The sequence below is a fragment of the Danio rerio genome, chromosome 5, assembly GCF_052040795.2.
Source record: "Danio rerio strain M-AB ecotype USA chromosome 5, GRCz13ab, whole genome shotgun sequence".
NCBI classification, from domain to species: domain Eukaryota; kingdom Metazoa; phylum Chordata; class Actinopteri; order Cypriniformes; family Danionidae; genus Danio; species Danio rerio.
Window position 1 is genome coordinate 48,477,876 of NC_141025.1, and position 21,031 is coordinate 48,498,906.

Here is a 21,031-nt window from a genome sequence, read left to right on the forward strand (position 1 = left end):
AATAATATACATAAATAAAAGAACACTTAAATACGCCCATAGAGTCATTTCCTTAATGAATTATGTTCTATTTCCTGTTTACTAATATAAATGTGTATCATTTTCAATTTGCTTGCTACACAATGAAAGCCTTACTGTAATATTTATTTGATGTAGCCTACTTTTAAACACAGATTTATTCATTGGCATCCACACATACTAAATGGTACAATGCGTTAGCACTAATGTTTCTGTGTCCTCTAGCACTCGCTAGACAGGGGCAGTTCTAAAGGGGTGGCATAGGGTGACAATGGCACCCAAACAAATATACTTGCTAAAAATGTAGAAAGCTGTCAGTTTCACAGCTCAAATACAGGTAAAGTGCGATTTCCCAAGCTGCAGACCCCTTCCATGTTCATTGTAAGTAATGAATTATAATTACAGGTCTAAAAACATATTTATTTGCATTTGTTGAAAGCTCCAGTTTGTGCTTATAATTATTCAGCCATGATGCAACAGGACCACTTAAAAAAAGTTTAAACAGTTAGGAAAGGCTTTCCCAAATAATCTTCGGTAACATGGCAAATGCTAAAAAAAATGGGATAAATGGGGTGATATTTAATAATTAGTAAAAGCTTATTTGGGACAGCGAGATGAAAAACAACCTATACAATAATATTTGTAGGAGGACAGGTAGGTTACCTGTAGTGTTGGGCAATAACGCATCAATGCGTTACTGTAACAACATTATAGTATCTAATACTGTAACATTACTTTTACTGTAACATTAACGCATTACTTTTTAAACATAATAACATATTAATATATAAATGTTACAATATGATGCGTTTGTCCCTTACTTGGTAAGTTAATTAATTTTGGCTGCAGTCTAGCCCACATCTTCTTGTTAACAGCGGGATTGTGGGATTGCTGTGAGAGAGACAGAATGTGCACGAGGTAGACCGAGAGACTATTAACATTACCATTATTATAACTATTTCTAATAATACTATGTTTGTTTCAAATAAGCACATATTTGTTATCTGTATGTCAAAATTGATTCATTCAGTAGACACAGTGACAAATCAGTGACTTCAGTGATTTCTGTTATATTTCAGAACACGCTACTTAAATGTATAGTGTTATATTCCTCAGAAAAATGCTGTGATAATTTTGTTTTTTTCTTTTATTTTTTGTTGTTTTACATATTTTTAAAGCTGTTATACAACCGCAGATTTTGAACTTTGAATATATACCGCTTATTTTCCATGATTTGTTGACATACCACATTTAATTTGTGGTTAGTTTGAAAAAAATTGGTCATAGATAAAATTTTGGGGCAGCTGTTATGTTTTTGTTTTGTTTAGAATAGATGAAATTTATGGTTGTCTATAATAGCAGTTTTTTGTTGCTGAGTTTCACCAAATTTATTATGAATGATAATTCAGATTAATTTCTTTTATTTAGTTCATAAAGGTTTTGTGTTTGTTGTATAGTGTTGCTATTTTCATACTCAAGCTGTCTTTTATGATGTTAAAGTAACTTTAGTTTTTGCTTCTTGTTTCTGAATATATTATTCAGCTGGTTTATCACCTTGTGATATTTTTATTTTTGTGCCGTTGTTCTGACTTAAATTAGTGTTAAAAAAATACTTTTTGTTTAAGTTTGTTGTGTGTCTTAGTTGTGAGAATGTAAATTAATTAAATCTGTGAAGCTGACCAAAGTATATTTTTTATACAGCACTTAAGTTACATTATAAGGGCATTGATAGGAGCATTAAAATGGTCTTTGGAAAAGTAACTCAAAAATTACTTTTAACAGTTTCGCATTACTTTTTGGCTTAAGTAATCGATAAAGTAATTGAGGTACTTTTTGAATGAAGTAACTGGTACTACTTACTATTTTTCAGTAACTACAGTAGCACAACACTGGATAGTTGATATACAGTTGCAAATTAGGCAACATAATTGGGATTGTTAAAATAAAGAGCAGCCAGAGTTTATTTATAATGAACATATCTCTCATCTCATTTTGCCATCTTGTATTTATTTCACAGTTTGCATGCTCACACAAGGGCAGTAACATGAATTTAAAATGATGGCCAAATACTCCCTTTATAAAACAAATGACCCTTTAAGTACAACAACATATTTTATATCATATTATAAACTATATAATAATGCTTTATCTTATGTGCCAGCTGGCATTATCCTCCTCATTTGCTTTCATCTGAGCCAAATTCATATTGTGCAGTGTTACGGTGTCATCTGTAGTGCAGCAGCTCGCTCAATTTAATGTTATTAACTAATGATGGAGATACTGCGTGAGCTCTTGGCCTTTTCTGGACTGTTTATAAAAGTAAGTGTTTAAGAGGTGGCAGGCAATATGATTTACAGTGACTTGACATCTCATACCCTGGCGGAGACCAAATGAGGACACAATCACATTTAATATAACATTCTTTCTCATTTTCTCCTTCATAAGTCATTTTTTAACTCATCCATATACTGTAGTAACAGAGGAACAGACTATGCTGATCACAGCAAACAATTCTCCAACAATAGATCAGATGTGAGGGCTCCATGGGTACAGTTGTCCTATTTCCCCTGAGTGCTGATGAAACCGAGAAGATCTGGTGTGACTCAGCAGGAAAGCAATCCTGTAAGGGCCTGATCCGAATTTCTGTCATTACTCAAGCATGCCAACTTATCAAAGCTGCTCATTACCCCGCTTGCTGAAGCAAGTTTCATATGGCAGCTTTCAAATTATGTTTGTGCTTTTTTTGAGTTGTCAATCAAATAAAATATGAATTCCACATTATTCTGATTTATTTTAAACACATTTAGTGCACATATTTGTAGGCTTAGTGTCATTCAAAAGTGTGGGATCAGTAAGGAATTGAAATAAATGCTACTATTTTGTCCATTAAATTTACCATAGAACCTACAATAAATATATAAATGTGGAATACTGTTTATAAAAATTGTATAAAAAGAATTTGGTCAAAACAACAGCCTATTGGAATGTGCATTAATTACTGCTTTAAAATTTGCTTTAACATTATATAAATAATTTACAATATCTAATTTCTTGCAGATTTTTTTGCTAAGATAAATGCAGGATATGTGATCCCCTCTGTAAAACCCTGGCTGAAGTCACTTAATTAATTTCCATGAAAGTATATACCCATGAGAATGACAGAAATATGCTATTACTGTTTGCTGCAATAAATGATGTTTTTAAAAGTTTTTTTTAGATATGCATTTTTAACATAACAAATACTAAAATAACAATTTTACAAAAAGAGCGTCTTAATAAATAAATAAATAATAAATAATAATAATCTGAGGTTTGCAACCTAAACACTGATTGCAACCATCTCTGGGTTTACTTTCGGTACAGAAACAGTGCTAATATTTATTTTCTTCCTTTAGAACCCACATATAGGCTAATATAATAATTTAATATTTTTCTACAAGTGCAAATGTCAGGTCAGTCCAGTCCCTGGGAGTGCAAATAAGCTGTGACATTAGCCTGCTTAAACTTTCTGTTTAGATTTTTTATTTATTTATTCATTTATTTTTTATTTATTTTGCTTCAACGCCAAACCAAAGAACTTTGTTTAATTGGTTTTGTTTCCAAGCTCGTCAATGTAACTCGCTTATTTTAAGATCATTTCATGGCTAGTACACCCAACACAATCTCACAGCAATTCGTAATTGTCAAATTTGAATTTGTACGATCTCATTCATACAATTTAGTATGATTTGCTCATCACCCAATGATGGCTGGGTTTAGAGGTGGGTTGGGTGCCATGCATCCTTTTTAAAATTGCACATTTTCATATGACTGAACTCGCCACTAAACTAACAAAATATAAAATAGTTACATTTCCTCGTGGAATTAGATTGGATACACCACAATAATCATTCACTCAGTTATAAAGCATACTGATGCTATGGTTTGATGAACTTCCTGTCAGACTGATTAGCTGTTATAAAGAGCAAGGAATAGATAACGGATTGTTTAACAGCTAATACGATTTTAGCAGCTAATACAAATGTCTCTGCTCGTTGAATCACTGAATGCCAGCTCAATTGTGATTCGCTTTGGGCAAAAGTTTCTGCTAAACAACGACATTGTGAAATTGCCCCAAATGATGACATGACATATCCTATATCATATTATTTATTGGAGGATGACGATATACTTTACAGACCTACTTTACAAAAAATATTTTTTTTTCCATAAATGTGTCGTATATCATAAAAAATGGGAGATTCACAACTTTAATCTGATACATGGCACATAGTCAGGATAATTAGAGGTATGTTTTTTTTGCCGTTTTAAATTAAGCTTTTCTTCAAATTAGAATTTCTCAAAAAGATGATTTTTTTGTGTCTAAAACGAAGCAAATATTTGTCGGGGCCTAACTCAGTCAATATTAAAGATATCAAGGTTGTATTTTCACAGAAAATTCCTAACTCTTGTGTAGAAAAAATTTATGTCAAATACTGTGGATCACAAATAACATGACCTTAGCTGGGTTTTCACAGAGAGGGTCACATTTGTAAATGTGGTAAATGCAGCTGTAATAATAAACAGAAGACCATACCTTTTCATACATATAAAATGCCAAACTGTGTATGTATAAAAGGTTATGCATTGAAATGCTGACAGGGGTAAGCATATTTATTGAACATGTAAACTTTAAGAGCCAGCGTAATTGTATTAATCACAAAATACATAGTAAAAATGATCTCTGAAAGGGAATGTTCAAAGACAACAATTGTTTCAAACCTATTTGAGTTTTTTTCCTATAATTCAACTGAAAATAAAAGAAAAATGGAAAGGCAAATGTTGGAAACCAGTTACAGATTTCCACAGTATCAATATTGGTTTTTAGCATTCTTCAAAATTTATAATTTTGAGTTCGGAAAGCGAGAAAATCTTCATTTTTGGTTGAATTATCCTTGTAAGATTATACTCCATAAAATCACATTTGATCATGTACCTACGGTTTATATTACTTGTTCGGTAACTATTTAATACCGTACTGTCACCATTTCTCAGATGCTTCCAGAAGCTTTTTTTTTTATTTCTGTGACTCTGAAAATGATCTAGAAGGGTATGTCTAGAAGGCTAGAAGGGTAATGTCTATGACTGCAAGCCAATCCACAGCACTAATGCAACCGCTGTTCCAGAGCTCATTTCACCTGAAGACAATAAATAGTAGGTTGCAGTGTATTCAGTTTCATCTTCAATGCCCATCATCCAAAGAACCCTATTGCCAACAGCCAGATAAATTGCACTGAAAGACTAGCGTTAGACCAGATCTAAATTGAAAAGGTTAAAAAAGAGATATGATACCATCAGATATCACATTTTCTCCATTATTTGAAAGCAACTGGGTATATGAGAGGGATGACATAAGGTGTCAGTCGAGCTTGAAAGTGGTATTGTAACTACAAAGTGATATGTATAAAAGAGTAATCGAAACTAAAAATCAGGTAGGTCATCATATAAAAAGAAATTAACTGATCATCTATACATACATGTGTTAAAGTATAGTTCACCCCAAAATGCAAATTTTGGCAGCCAAATTCCAACATCTGATACCCGTCGTATGTGTCCACACAATGTCAAGCTGTAACTTCATTAGATGTTGATATTTTATTGTTGCGTTGGAAATAAGCAAAATGCAACATCTGTCCATAGGGCTGCACAATTTTGGCAAAAATGTGAATCACAAATTTATTTATTTTTTTGCTTAAGATCAAGATTACGATTCTATTTCATGATTCTGTATATGTAAAATAAGGGTTAATATGATTAGCCTAATATTTTTGTTAATCTTCAAACATATGGTAAAACAACAATAATAATATTAGGCCTATGTGTAGTTCTACTGTTGCTTAAAGTGCTAAATTTTGTATTATGGTGGACTCTCAATATGTCCTGTTTGTTAATTCACAGTAAAATGATGACATCAGAATATAACTTTTAATATAACACTATTCGTGTGCACGCGTTCTCGGCAGTAAATAAACAGTGAGTCAGCTCACGTGCGATTTTGCGACCATAAATACATGAAGACAGAAATGACACTTTGGGTGAATTATATCTTATAAATACAGTATGACACTTTTAACGCCATTTGAAGGTGTCAATGTTGCTGTGAAGACTTCTGCGGCCAGGTTCTTCTCTCCTGACCTTGAAAATATAATTGGCGGAATCGTAGAAAAGCTGAATTTGGATCGTGTGTAGGATCGAATCGAGATCGTGATCTTTTTTCGATTAATCGTGTTGCCCTATCTGTCCGACATTGGACGTTAATGTCTGCCTGACGTTGACGTCTGATGTCAATCCAATTTTCATTTTCAAACGGAAGTCAATGATTACAGGTTTCCAGCATTCTTCAAAATATCCCCTTTTAGGTTCAATAGAGCAACGAGAAGAACAACACAAAACCAAAACTCGTTAGGAACAAGTGAAGAGTCCATCCAAATATGTGAATTAGATTTATGAGCAAAAAACAAACAAGCTGAAATATAGCATAAAACATGCAAATAATGTTTCTATCCAATGAGTCAAATAGGTTAAAATTGTCACAAAAAGCAGTACCATAATAAAGTATAAAGTGGTATTTCAAAAATTAAAAAAAAAATAAATAAATAATAATAATAATAATAATAATAATTACTTGTGCCTCAGAGAATGAAGAGAAAACATAGGTTATGATATCATTTTTAAAAATATTTATGCACAACTTGTCATTTCCATTAGACTTTGTTATGTAGTAATCCAAAATATGTTTAAAAATAGGTGGATGCAAACATAGTTATCGATGTCATAAATTTAGGGTGAACTATCCCTTGCAGACATTTCAGTTGGACACCTCTAAAATTTAAAAGGTGCTCTCTTTAATAATATCCACTGTGCCCTTTGTGGGTCACAAAGTGTCACTTTAAACTTCCTGCTCAGTGGCTGGAAATAGAGTTTTACTTTTCCCCTTCAATCTGTTCTGGTCTGTGCTTCCTATTTAACCCATTGGGCAATGTTTCCACAGTATTGATTTCTGCAATGAGGAAACCAAGGGCACCTACTAGGAAAAGATGCAAGGGAACTTGCACCTTTCTTGGTTGTACATCAAGATTTGACACCGATACAGATTATACAATAGGTGAATAATCCATCTGTTTTGATGTATTACGTTCTGCTCGTCATACTGATTATAGGAATTCAATCATATCTCAGTCAAATGCTGATATAAATCCACCAAGCCCATGCGTTCTTGCTAATCAAAATGTCATCTTCAGGCTTGGAAGTATAATATACAACACATTTAAAACTAACATGAACAGCAGAGCTCCATGTCCTCTTTGAGTGGTCACCAAGGGAATGTGCACACATACTTGGATGGGGGAAGGGGAACCACTGGCAGCTAATCTTGGGACATGATCTTATTTACTGCCACCTAATGTGCTATTGACCCCACTGCCGGTCAGGGAATACTTCTATTCACAGGCTAATTAACCCCTTGACGTTGACTCTAGGCTAATCAATGATGGGCGTGTATTAATGTGCCAGTCATGGCGTCCTCCCAGCCAAAAGCTTCAGTGGGACTGAGGATTTCTGACAGAAAACAGGTAAAATATGTTCTTAGGACGTTGTTTGTGTGGAAGTTGAGTTGTGTGGTAGCGAGTTAGCAAAATGCGGTGAGTCTCTTGAGGCTAGACAAACTCAAATAGGTTTGGGTTTTAGCCAAAGATCTGAGGAACAAGCTACAAGTGATCACAGGCCACATACAACTGTGTTTGTCACACATGTTTAAGCGCTTAACATCATTCTGTATGCACCAAGAAGGTTATATTGGGAAGTGATGGATCAATTGTCATTAAATCCACGTAGTGTTTACAGAAGCAAGCTGAACAACTAGTTGTTAATGCATTGACGGCACTCTCTTGTGGACAATGGCAGCTTGTCAATTTGTTTTTCTTTTCGCCAGGTGCAGTGCAAGCAAATCACAGGAAAACAGCTACATTTATTCACAAACTTTGCCATCAGTTTCTCTCTCTCCACCATGCTGGCTCTAACAGAAGGTTGCAGGGATTGCATAATTGTGCAGACCAACCCAGAAATTAGCATCACCATGGTGCCCCCATGGCTTTTAGATTTTTGCCTATAGTAAGCATGTTGCCAACAATACTTATGGTTTTTATACATTTTATCAGGATAATACAGAACAAATAAAAGTACATACAAATAAGTATCAGAAGATGAGCTGTATACTGGGCTGCAAACATATCAGATTTACTTTAAATGGAATGTTTGAGTTAGAATAGTTAGCAAGAGCACAAATGTAAACAAAGAGAGGCTGTAGTAGCATATTAGTGTTGCGATGGTTTCCAATTCACATCGTTGAAATGTAGGGTGCTTTTTCCAACTTTGTCATTTTGAAATCCAGTCAGTTTTTTTTATTTTTTATCTAAGCGTGTTTGAACGCAACAATCACTCAGATCTACACTAAAACAATCGTTCTGCGATTAATAGAAAATGGTGGTCTCAGCCCACTTACAAACGCATTTGCTTGTGGTGACAAAGCAGTCTGACTCAACAGACCAGGGTTTATTGCAAAGTACACTGGATGAAAACTAACAGCATTTGTTCTTCTAATGCCTCTCAAAAAATTATATAAAATGACTAACTGAAATTAGATTAGAAGAAAATTTCAGAACAACAGTTCACCCCCCTACAATTGAACACAATAAATGTTATATTAAGAAACATTTAAAGTATATTGAATCAGTAGCTTTTGATGTGGAGGTTCCTTTTCTGCTACATGTACAGTTGCCCTAAAAAACTAAATAAAATAGTTGTAAAAAACATGTTAAAAACAAAACTTCTCAGGAACAGTATAATTTATTTATAGTATTTTTATTTGGGGTTTTCTGACACATTGTAATGGATGAATGTTGAATACAGAGCAAGAAGAAACTAATAAAAGAAAATAGGGATCTGGTCAGATCTAATTCAAACTTGTTTCATCCACATCCCAGTTAACCACTGACTCCAACATTAAATGTAATTTTAAATTGAGATTCAGTTTCGATTTCTCCAGCCCACCCATAAATGATTCTATCATGTATGCTACCAAGTATGATTAAATACAGGCTATGTGAAATGAAGCTTTAAAGGCTAGAAACTAGGAAAAACTGAGGGGGGAACGACATTAAGAAAAAGGAGTGAGAAACACTGGGGTGCAGATCAGGATTTAACAATCTCATTACAATCGTAAGAGGCTATCTCTGACTTTTCACATTATTATCTGAAGATCCACGCTGTGCTTGACTTGCCAAGGTGCTGACCCTGTGCCAGCTAATTCTCAGCAGCCTTCCTTTTCCCACCGTGATGCATCTTTTTAAAGGTAGCCAAATGCAAAGATTATCCCAGTATGCAAAATAAACTCAAATCAAGGATGTATGACAAAAGTCGCCACTATTAAGGTCACAAACAGATACTTATATAGATACCTCTTTCCAATGCCACACTGCTCTATTTCAATTGTCTTGTAGTTTTCCTTTTAAAGGTATAGCCCGCCCACCCTATTAAATAAATAAATGGATACCACCACCACCTCAAAGAAGAAGAAGAAGAAAGATACTCACTATTTACTTACCCACCAGTTGTTTCAAACATCTAAGAGTTTATTTTTAATTGTTTAACACAAAAGTATATATTTTGAAGAATGTTTAAAATTGCTAATCATCATTGTTGGGGGTAACGCGTTATAAATAATGCAGGCTACAAAATATTTTTACTTTTCCAAGGTAACATATTACTTTTAAAAATAAGTCATAACATTTGAGTTACTTTTACCTTGCTTAATTGGCTTTTACAAAACATATTGGAGAATAAAAATGACCTTAGTCAGGTTGAATCACACACTTACTGAAAGAGCGTGCTGCAAGGGAACAGACATTCGGCTCGCACTCATCATCATCATCAGGTCTCTTTTTTTCACAGCAGATGAGTCAGTGTTCTGTTTTACTAACTGAATAATTTTGGATATTGGTTCATTTCAAGTCAGAGGGGGTATCTGGTATGTTAGTACTGAAGACGCAAATCATTTCACAACAACTACAGTCAATTTAATCACTTAGAAGATCCGGTTAAAACAAACGATTCATTCGCGAATCGCCCGTCATCACAACAGACTACAGTCAGAAACAGAAACAATGGCAGGCCGGAGACTTACATTTTTGCAATGGATTCTTGTTGTTTTGAACTGATCAAAGAAAAGAAGTGGATTGCTGTTAAGTGTAGATTATGAGTAAGTAAAAATCTTGAAAAATGCAAAAATTATTGAAAAAAAAAAAAAAAAAACTGAATGCAAGGCATTACACCTGCACCTCCAGCTAAACAACAAATGATTGATGCCAGTTCACAATTAATTCCACTAAAGTAAACAAACAGAAAAAAAAGAGTTGCAGCCACTGTCTACTGTAGAAGCGATTATGTTTTGTAATATAGTAAGATTATTTCTCTTTTGGGAAATGATTTACACATTTGTTAAGGCCATTTGAAGCAATTTGTTCAAAGTAAAAGCTCAAAGATTTATTTTAATTTGAGTGTGTTGTTTATCGTCTTACTCTTCATTTTGTTATTAAGCATTTTAAAGGTTTTAAATCTGTTTTTGTCTTAATATAAATGATTTCATGATAGCAGCTACTCTAAGGCTTCATTGTGGTCTTATCTCAATGAACAGGGAATTTACTTAACTGATAACATAAAACGTACAAAAGCATTAAACACATTACTTAACATGCTTTTATTAATCTGTAAACAGCATGTATAGCTCTGAGCTAAAAAAAAAAAGTTCTCAAAATATAATATTATTCTATTTTTTTAAAAGGGAAAATGAAGGTGTAGGTTATATAGGTGGTTGCTTAATGCAGAGAGCTTCTCTATAAAAAGGGTGAAACTTGATGGTGAAACAGAACTTGCAACCCCTGCAAGTTCTGAAAGAGAACAAACCTCAGCCAGGTAAGGAAAACTAACATAACGCATTACTTAACATTAAAAAAGTAACTAAGTAACACAAACAGTTTTTGGGGGGACTAACTCAATATTGTGATGCATTCCTTTCTAAATTTTCCGCAACACTGGTAATCATACATAGTAGGAAAAACAAATAGGTCAAAGTCAATTGCTATCAATATCCATTCGGTACCTTTAATAACCAAGACTTCTTGATGAATGTTTACTCAACAATGTCCTCATAATGTTCATACACAAATCAATATGTGTATTGCTAGTTTAAGAACAGTGTCAAAAGCCTCAAAAGACAAGCTTAGGCCTCAAAAGACAAGCTCAGGCCAATGGACTGGAAGCTTGTAATCCTCTAGAGGGTTGTAAACAAACATTTCTGGCACGCTCTTCACTGCGGCCGACAGATTGGTCTGTTATCTGGGCATAGGCAGGCCATGGAGAGAGAGAGAGAGAGAGAGTCTGTCCAGTTGCTCTGGGAGAGGATTGAGAAGAATATATAGAGCCCATTTTCTAGACAAGGAGGTGCTTCTTTCATTGACTTTGGGATGTAAACATGTCCATTGGAAGTCAGGTTTATGACAACAATGACAATCTAGATTGCTGTTTAGGTTTCGCAAGAAAAAAAAAACAAAAAGCAACCTCATAAGGAATGTACTAAAACTGATTTAAATCAAGGTGATTCAGATCAACCTTGAGATAAAAGCCCCTTTGGTCAAAAGAGAAAAGTTCTTTTGGTTTTGTAATAATATGCATTTTGACATGCAATGGTGTGAAAGAAAGAAACCTACCTTGTCTTTCTTCTGTTTTTCATCCTGATATATAAGCCATCTTTCACCATTATTGCTGTAAGCCACCTTATAGGAGCCAACAAACTGAACATGTCCAAAGTCTTTTGCCCCTTGGGTAATAATGCCTGTAATTTTTGTTGGCCGAAGCATGTCAACCTAAAAAAACACAGAGAAAAAGGAGATAATGAGTACTCTTCCTTCAGAAAGAGAATTTAGTGACCGTTTGATTTATTAAATAGCCTGAGTCTATCACCCGTGTCTTTGACAATAACTTCTAAAGATCCCGTACATTTGTTTGGAGGGCATCATCAATTATTCACAGCAAAATGGGCAATAAGAAGAAGCCTTTTATTTCAGCTCAGCAGAACTGTGATTGCTAGTCACAGCAATATGTGAAAATTGCATTTGCTTAATATTTTATGTGCTTGTATTTACTGAGATTTTTTGTTGCAAAGCTAAAAAACAACCTTATTTTGTTGTGTTTTACGTCATTTGGTTTGAATAACAACCTAAACATGCCTTTAACTGTTTGTCAGCAATGGTAAACTTAATTTTCCATATGAATAATATAATGAAATGTATTGTGTGTGTGTTTTTTTAACTGATGACTACACTTGTTAGAGACTTGTGCAGATTATCTTGACATCAGAGAGTTTGTTTGTGCAGGCAGATGGAACTGTTTAACAAAACTGAACTACTTACTGTTGAGTACATACACCCACCACCCTTAAGAGAAGAGGCTAAATACCAAATTCCCAATTATCTCAAGTCATAAGAATGTGGTCACATAAGCTAAATGTTAGCATCCATTTTAAATAGTGTGCATAGCTATGCATGAAGCACAATTTACACAGACTTTTAAAACAACCAGTTTTCTGTTGGTCAACATGGTCTGTCAAAGGGATTAACTTAAACCCATCTGCATAGGTAAATATTTCATAATGAAATGACTGAATATAAAAAAAATACTTATCAGAATGAGCTCAAAATCTTCATAACAGTGTGTGAATGCAACTTATCACTCACCAATAATAATAATAATAATAATAATAATAATAATAATAATAATAATAATAATCATCATCATCATCATCTTCATCATCATCATCATCATCATCATTTACTAATTATCTTAATCTTGTCCTCTTTGACTTCCATATATTTTATTATTATTTTTTTTTTTCCATATTATGGCAGTCAACAAGAACAACACCTGCTGGGTTACCCAGATTCTGGCAAATACCGTCTATGTGTTTAGTAACAGTAAGAATTTATACATATGAGGAGCAAATATAGATGAGAAAATGATGACAACATTTTCATTTTTGGTTGAAAGCATTTGTAAAGCCGACTTTGTCAGCATATGACAGCCACAGTTTAATAGTAATTTTGAGCCTGTCTGCCATTTTCAATTTTCTCCATATTTAAATTAGCATTCTGTAAAGGATTCAGATGTGTCCTGTATGTTTTGTGCTTTATGTTGGCTCCTGCAAGATGCCTACTCTATAAGATTGTGATGCTAAAGCTGAGCAGACTGTGCGTGCGAAACCATTCATTCACCTCAACAGAAAACATATTTAGACTCTCTGAATAATTTATCCCCTATATGGTGCACTATGTGCCATTCACCATATAGAAAATAGCAATTTTGTAAACAATAGACCAGTGTTGGGGAAAGTTATTATTTTTTAAAATCTATATATATTATAGTTTAAAGTTATATATACATTGTAAAACCCAAAAAGTTAAGGTAACCAAAACCATTTGAGGAAACCGATTGCAACAAACCATTTAAGTTCAAAAACTAATTCTAATGAGTACTGTAAACTTAATCCATTTGAGTAAATGAAGCAATTTGAGCACAGTAAACCCAATAAATGAAGAAGACTCAAAACAACTGTACTAACTAACTAACTAACTAACTAACTAACTAACTAACTAACTAACTAAATAATTAAATAAATAAATAAATAAATAAATAAATAAATAAATAAATAAATACATAAATAAATAAATAAATAAAACAAGTTTGCAATTCATGGTATGTAATGCATTACTCCTAACACTGCTTTATCTTCTATTACAATAGGAAATGGGATAAGAATCAGAAAGTTTACAGTGCATAGTTAAGGTAACACTTATTTTAATGGTCCATTTAAGTATTAGTAGACTGTCTACTTAATATCTGTTGATACTGCTCCTTCAACAGACATTTAACTGACTATAAGAAACTTTGCAAGTACATGTCAACTTGTCAACATGTCAACACTAATCCTAATCCTAACCTCAACAACATCAAAATAAAGTGTAACCATTGTTAGAAAAATAAATACTGAAAAAGCAAGCTGTATGTGACAATGGCATGGACATACAATGCTATGAAAGAACAAGAAAGAAACCCTGACAGGAACTATGACACAAACCTTTTAAACCTTATAAGTCTATATCTTGCTGGTGTAGATGAACTTTTTTCATAAAATCAATGTAATCTCTTCAACAGTACAATAATAAATCCCTATACTGTGTGTTTTTGATGTTTTATGTATACAGTGTTTACAGAGGTAGTCTATATTGACCACTCTGTATATAAACTTTGGTTACTGTATCAATATTATATTGCTGCTTTACTGTTGTGTTTATTGCAACACGACTCCTGCTCAGCCTCTTCATTGAAGTCAGTGAAAAACCAACATGTTGTTCCTTTTATTGCTCTGTGAAAGAGAAACAACAATATACCTTCACTTGACTTCTCTTTAATTAAGTTTAGTCAACACACATATTTAAGAGGACCTGATATGATTTTATAAGCATGGATGAATAATTTTTTTTTTTTTTTTTTTTTTCTGAATGGTGTAAAGCAGAAATAAATTAATGTCTTAAAAGTGTTACTTAATTTGCAATTTATAACACATGTGACATTTCCAAGGTAATTACAATGATAAGTGTAAGGAGAATGAGTGGCCTGGAATGCATGGAAATGCTTGACACACCTGCTTGTCCTTGATTTCACACAGAGGCTTGAACCCAAAGCTAATCTCACTCAGACCAATGAATCAAGCCAGTCCTTCTGAACAAAGGAGGACCTTGACGCTGAAGCAGTAATTGCAGTTACGTGTAAACCTGAGCACACAGTGTTTTATCTTCAATGCCTGCAAATTAATTCAAATGTTTTAGCTCGCGGACTGTCTTAAATGATAATAAAAAACCCAATGTGGGGATCTGTTAAGAATGAATTGCGCTCCCTGCTTGCAGTGTTTATTTGCCCGTGCTGTCTGCATTGTTTTAATGCTCAATTCACTATAGAAATTATGTAAATCAGGCAATGTCGCAAACTTGCCCAAATGACCTAAATTGACTTTTTAAAATGCAAAGAGCATGCTTCTCCACACTGCGCTAGATATATAACTGGTTATAATTCGCTTCTGCGCCATTTAGAGAGCCAGTGGCACACCATTTGCTAATAGCCCAGTGTAAAATGCACCAGTTGAATAGCAATGACTTGCTGTTGGTGAACAAGGCTCAGCCCATAAGCTTGATGAACATAGAGAGATGTGTTTGTGCTCAGCAGCACTGACAATAACTTATACAGTCTGATTAGACTTGAGGTAAATTTGTTTACTGAAATAAATGCGTTTTTGTGCTGACAGTGGCTAGCAAGTTTAGCCTTCCTTGACAATATATGCCTATGGATTGGATATTGTAAAAGTGTAAAAAAAAATGTTTGCTGTAAATATCTTCAAGGAACACTTAGGAAATTATGGCATATACTGTACATTATGGAATATAAATAATAACACATATTTAGTTTTAAATGGCGGCATGGTGGTGCAATGGGTAGCGCTGTCGCCTCACAGCAAAAAGGCCACTGGTTTGAGTCCTGCCTGAGCCATTTGGCATTTCTGTGTGGAGTTTGCATGTTCTCCCCGTGTTCATGTGAGTTTCCTCCGGGTGCTCTGGTTTTCCCCACAGTCCAAACCCATGTGCTATAGTTGAATTGCGTATTAAAATGTCCATAGTGTATGTTTGTATGTCCTGGTCCTCAAGGTTCAGGGGTGAGCAAGTAAGTAAGTAAGTATTTAGCTGTACATTTCATACTCTCATTTATATATGGAGACCCGGAAGGGATAGGATGGTGGGGGAAAAATGGGTGAAAAAAAAAAAAAAAAAAAACTGGGTGAGAGGGAAAAAAATTTAAAAAATAGATGTTTTTTTTAAGTTTTTGTGTTCCCTCGCACATATGTTTTATGCTATCTTGCAAAAACGTTTTGTGTTCACTCTCAAAACTGTTTTATCACAAACATTTCCTGTTCACTTCATACATGTCAACCTTCCTGTTTTTTTTTTTTTTTTTTTTGGCAGGATTCTACCGTATTTTGCCATTCTATCCATATTTTTACATCTCATAATATATATATATATATATATATATATATATATATATATATATATATATATATATATATATATATATATATATATATATATAAATTGGATATACATTCTGAGAAAAAAATAAGTCCTAATTGTGAGATTTTAACTTGTTATTGCAAGTTTATAACATCCAATTGTGAGATATAACAGCCAGATTTCACAAGAAAACTTAAATATTTCACATTTTGTCAGTTTAGTGATTAATTCGTACAAGTTAGGTCATGTAAAAATATATGATTTTAAAAAGTAGGCGTGGCACCCAACCCCACCCCTAAACCCAACCATCATTGGGGAATAATCAAATCCTACTAAAATTGTATGAATAAGATGATACAAATTCATACAAATTAGCTTAATTAAATTAATAAATTTAACAACATTTCATGGTGGAATAAAAGTAGTTTTAATGAAACTCAGAGTTTGCCAGGACTATGATTAATTTTGGGCTTGACTGTATATACTGAAAATTCTGAATTAGAAAATTCTGAAAAGTCTGAATTATAGAACAGAAACAGCCAGAAAAAATATAAATAATTGTTAGGTAAAAAGTCACAACGACCTTTTTTCAGTGTTATAAATGAACTAGAAACTGAAACACTTTTCACACCATTCATGTGTTTTTTATTGTGCTTTCATTCTAACAAATCACCTGCAGACACAGATATTCATCATGTACATTAGCATATTTGGCATATTTTGTTTTGCATAGCTCATGCAGCTTAAACAGAAATACTGTACAATTACATTCTGGGAAAAAGCTGGCACATGAAAGAAATCAAATTAAACAGGATTCATTTAGTTATACTGTTGCAATATCAGGGTTCCTGTCGCTGGACTAAATTGGCTCTATGTTGAAAAGCCTTTTCATTTAAAATCCTTTGAATTTTCTGACCCAGTTTCTTGCTGTCTGGAGAGTTGGATGCAAAGGTACACATGCAGGTAAAGATGTAATGTTCTCGCTCTACAAGAGCATATCATATCTAATAAAGCAGACAATACTGTAGTGTGCACACAGCATGCGAGGAATGCTCAAGCTGTGGGTAAAAATAAATGCCATACATGTAATTACATATTACAGGATCTCCAGTCTAGAATTAAAACAGAATGAGTTGTTAAGATCTTATTATTCTTCACTTTTTTAGCTTCCTTAAAACCTCACACATTACTGCTGTGCACACATTATTCAGGAAATAAAGGTAGTTCTATATCAAGTATGCTTACAAGAAAAAAAAAATCTATGAACACATTTGATTTTCTTGTAACATCTTGCTTAAATTAAAGCCTTTCTGGTGAACACTACATGAATAAACATATCCTATATATAATAAAGTATGAACTTTGTGATATCTTTGAAATTTTTAGACAAGTAGTTTATTTAGCCAAGTCATTTATTTTCACTACCTGACAAAAGTCTTGACGCTTATCCAAGTTTTAGGAACAACAAATAATAACTTGACTTCTAATTGATCATTTGGTAAGAAGTGCCTTATGTAAAAGGCAAAGGGATCTAGATGACACTTATTTTACAAAAAAAAAAAAAAAAAAAAAAAAAAAAAAATATATATATATATATATATATATATATATATATATATATATATATATATATATATATATATATATATATATATATATATATATATATATAAATAAATATATATATATATATATATATATATATATATATATATATATATATATATATATATATATATATTAAATTTACTTTAATAAAAGTTTACAGAAAAATACTGCAAATCACTGTAAATACAATAAATCACATGAAAGTTTGTTAGTCTATTAAATATTATACAATGCATTGTCCTATACTGACTTATAACTGTTCTCCTATTTAAAAGCTGAATGTTCCTGATAATCTGTTTCTGCCAATCTAATTGAAGGACAGCATGCATTTCTGATGCTAGGAGGCGCTATAACTGAAGCAAACCTGTGCAATACTGCAATATTTGCTGTTTACTACCAAAACATAGCACTCCAGCACCGACAGGCTCAAATCTGTCAGATTTGGCAATTTTTTAACAATTTTCCAAACTGACTGGGCCCTAGTGATTGCCTCTTGTGGCTTTTTGGCTGTAGAATAACAGGCAAACTGGTTTCCAGATATTTTTGAACACAAAATACAGTTAGTTCCTGCAATTCTCTCTATGGTCCCTTTCATTGCAATCAAACAGAAGCTTTTAAAGTAGCTGCTGAACAAGGTCAGGTGTTTTTAGAAAATGGCCACTTATCAGGTACATTTATGGCTCTGCTTAAAGCATAATGCTGTTGCCATTTATCAAAATCTCAACAGCTGGTTGAACAAATCTTTTTTTTATTTTATTTATTTTATTTTTATTTTTTTATCAGCAAATCCTAAACAAGTGCTCACAAATAGGTTTGTATATATCAGGGGTGTCCAAAGGTTTTAATATAAAGGGCCAAAAAAAAAAAAAAGAAAGATAAATGCAAGATAAATATACCAAACTATTTTACATTAAAGTTGCCATCGGTCATTTTCTAGTTTATTTTATAATATGTAAAAATAAATTGAAAACATCACTGTGAATGTTTTATCTAATGCACTAAAAACATAGACATTTACTATATACCACAGTGGAGTTCAATGCTGAATACACTGGTCTAGCAGATTCTGCCTTTGCCTTGATTTGCTCACCAAAGTCTCTGCATTGTCCTCTACCCATTGTGTGACAGTATGTACATTTAAAACTAAATTAAATCATTTAAACTGAAACATTTAATTTCAGTTTGATTTCTTTGTAGTTTAACAATAAAAGAAACAAAGAAAAAGTTACATTAAACTTAAAATGACATTTCTAAACTATCCCCATCATTCTCCTTCTCTTCTCAGATGGGATGGCGGGCCAAATCAAAGGTTACCATGAGCCAACTTTGGGCTGCAGGCCCTAGTTTGGGCATCTCTGGTATAGATGTTCATTCAATTTCATTCAAAAATGAAACAATTTCATTACTGTATTGTGTATCATGTATTTCACATTCATAGATCTAATCTGCTTGATAAGAGAACAACAAGACTGAGTGTGAGCCCCTCGAAACAGACAAAACTAAGAGCAAATTAGTCCCTCGTGGTGAATATTTCATTGCTCCACTCATTTCCTTCAAGCCTGAATCGTTCTTCATCTGTACAGATTCTCACTTAAATCGCTTCTTTTCATCCCATTACATTAATTAGTTCCACTGCTTAACAAACTGCATACAAATCAGACCTGGAAAATGAAATACCTCTGGTTGAGAGAAAATGAGAGAGAAAGAGGTAGCAGAAGGAGGGAGAAAAAAAGAGAAAGATGCAACATTTTCATGAGTAAAAGCATCTCCAATTCATAGCAAGCATCCAGATTCCAACAGACCTGACAGCTTCTCAATTCAGAGAGCACTTGCTCTGCATGCATAATTCACACAACCAAACCTCATCTAAGAGCTACACACTCATCCAAAAATTACTTTTTTTTGTTGCCTGAAATAAAAACACCTTTTCGAGAACAAAGAAAAGGTGCATTCAATCAAGAGCCCATTTGAAAACAAAGCACTCCATTTGTTGAACATCCACATGTGAGTTTAATGTGACTTCTCTTGTGTCACAGAAGCTTAAAGTCTAATATAAAATAAATAAATAATTCACTACTGCATTAATCCATTCCAGCATAGCATAGCAAATGATACAGATCATTTAAAAAAAAAAAAAAAAAAAAAGATTGCTCCCTAGAGGAAATCAATTTCTTTAGCCATCCATGCTTCAAATCCAGTTAAGAGCTAAGGACATTCTTAAGGTGACAAATGCAGCTTCTAGTCTGTAGACGTGTTGGGAATCATTCCTGCTCATCTGTGAAAGGACAAGATAGAAGCTTAGATATTTATCAGGTCATGCACTGATCTTCTCTTTATTTATTTATTTTTTTTGTTAAGAGACTACTGTTTAAAGAATTATGTGGATTTTTATTTAGTTACTTGAAAGATCCACAGATAAAACCGGAGCTTGAAAAGCAAAGGGTTAGATTTGTCAGTGTCAAAGTATTTTGTCTTTGTACCACTCAGAGTTATTGAGTAACTGAGAAAGTATTAATTAAGTTTCTTTTGGACAGTGAAATGTCTGTCAATACAGTGTTAACAGATATTAGTCTACTAATAGTCTGATGGCTGCTAGTTGACGTGTAATTGTGAAGATACCCTTAAGCCCTATTCAGATGTTAATTGTTTCTAACAGGGATGCTTCTCACTATTTACAGGGAGTATATATATATATATATATATATATATATATATATATATATATATATATATATATATATATATATATATATATATATATATATATATATATATATATAATCACAGTCTAAATCCAGAATGTCCATGTGTTTTTGTTGTTGTTGTTTTTTTCTCTCATGAAAAAAAAAAAAAAAAAAAAAAAACTTCTGTTTTTGACTAACACCAAGATTGTGTGCTGATTAAATTAACTCCATCCAGTTATAGTGTCTTAGGTTACATTTTTGCAAAACGTAAAAAAAAGTTGCTAATTTCAGGTGATATATTCACTAGAGGCCACTGTTTACTGTTTTGTAAACGAAAAATACATTACTAAGGGTAAGTTATCTGTTTTGTTATCTGTTGCAGATACAGGTCCTTCTTTTAAAAACCCACAAAAGGCTGGGTGTTGTTATTGCCAACAGTGTTTTCTTTGCTGGAGATTACTTCAGGTATTGTCACTGAACTACAACTCCCATAACTCTTTGCAGTCATCAACT

At 33.1% G+C, this 21,031-nt stretch overlaps 1 protein-coding gene across 3 annotated transcripts in view; it reads right to left on the reverse strand.

The window, feature by feature from the left end:
• The window catches only part of edil3a (EGF like and discoidin domains 3a), a 317,498-nt gene that overhangs the window by 15,097 nt on the left and 281,370 nt on the right, over positions 1 to 21,031 (reverse strand). For all 3 annotated transcript variants that reach the window (XM_087254105.1, XM_087254104.1, XM_087254103.1), the window contains one exon: positions 11,820 to 11,975. In XM_087254105.1, coding sequence (XP_087110231.1) covers positions 11,820 to 11,975 — 156 coding nt within the window. The remainder of the gene's footprint in view (positions 1 to 11,819; positions 11,976 to 21,031) is intronic.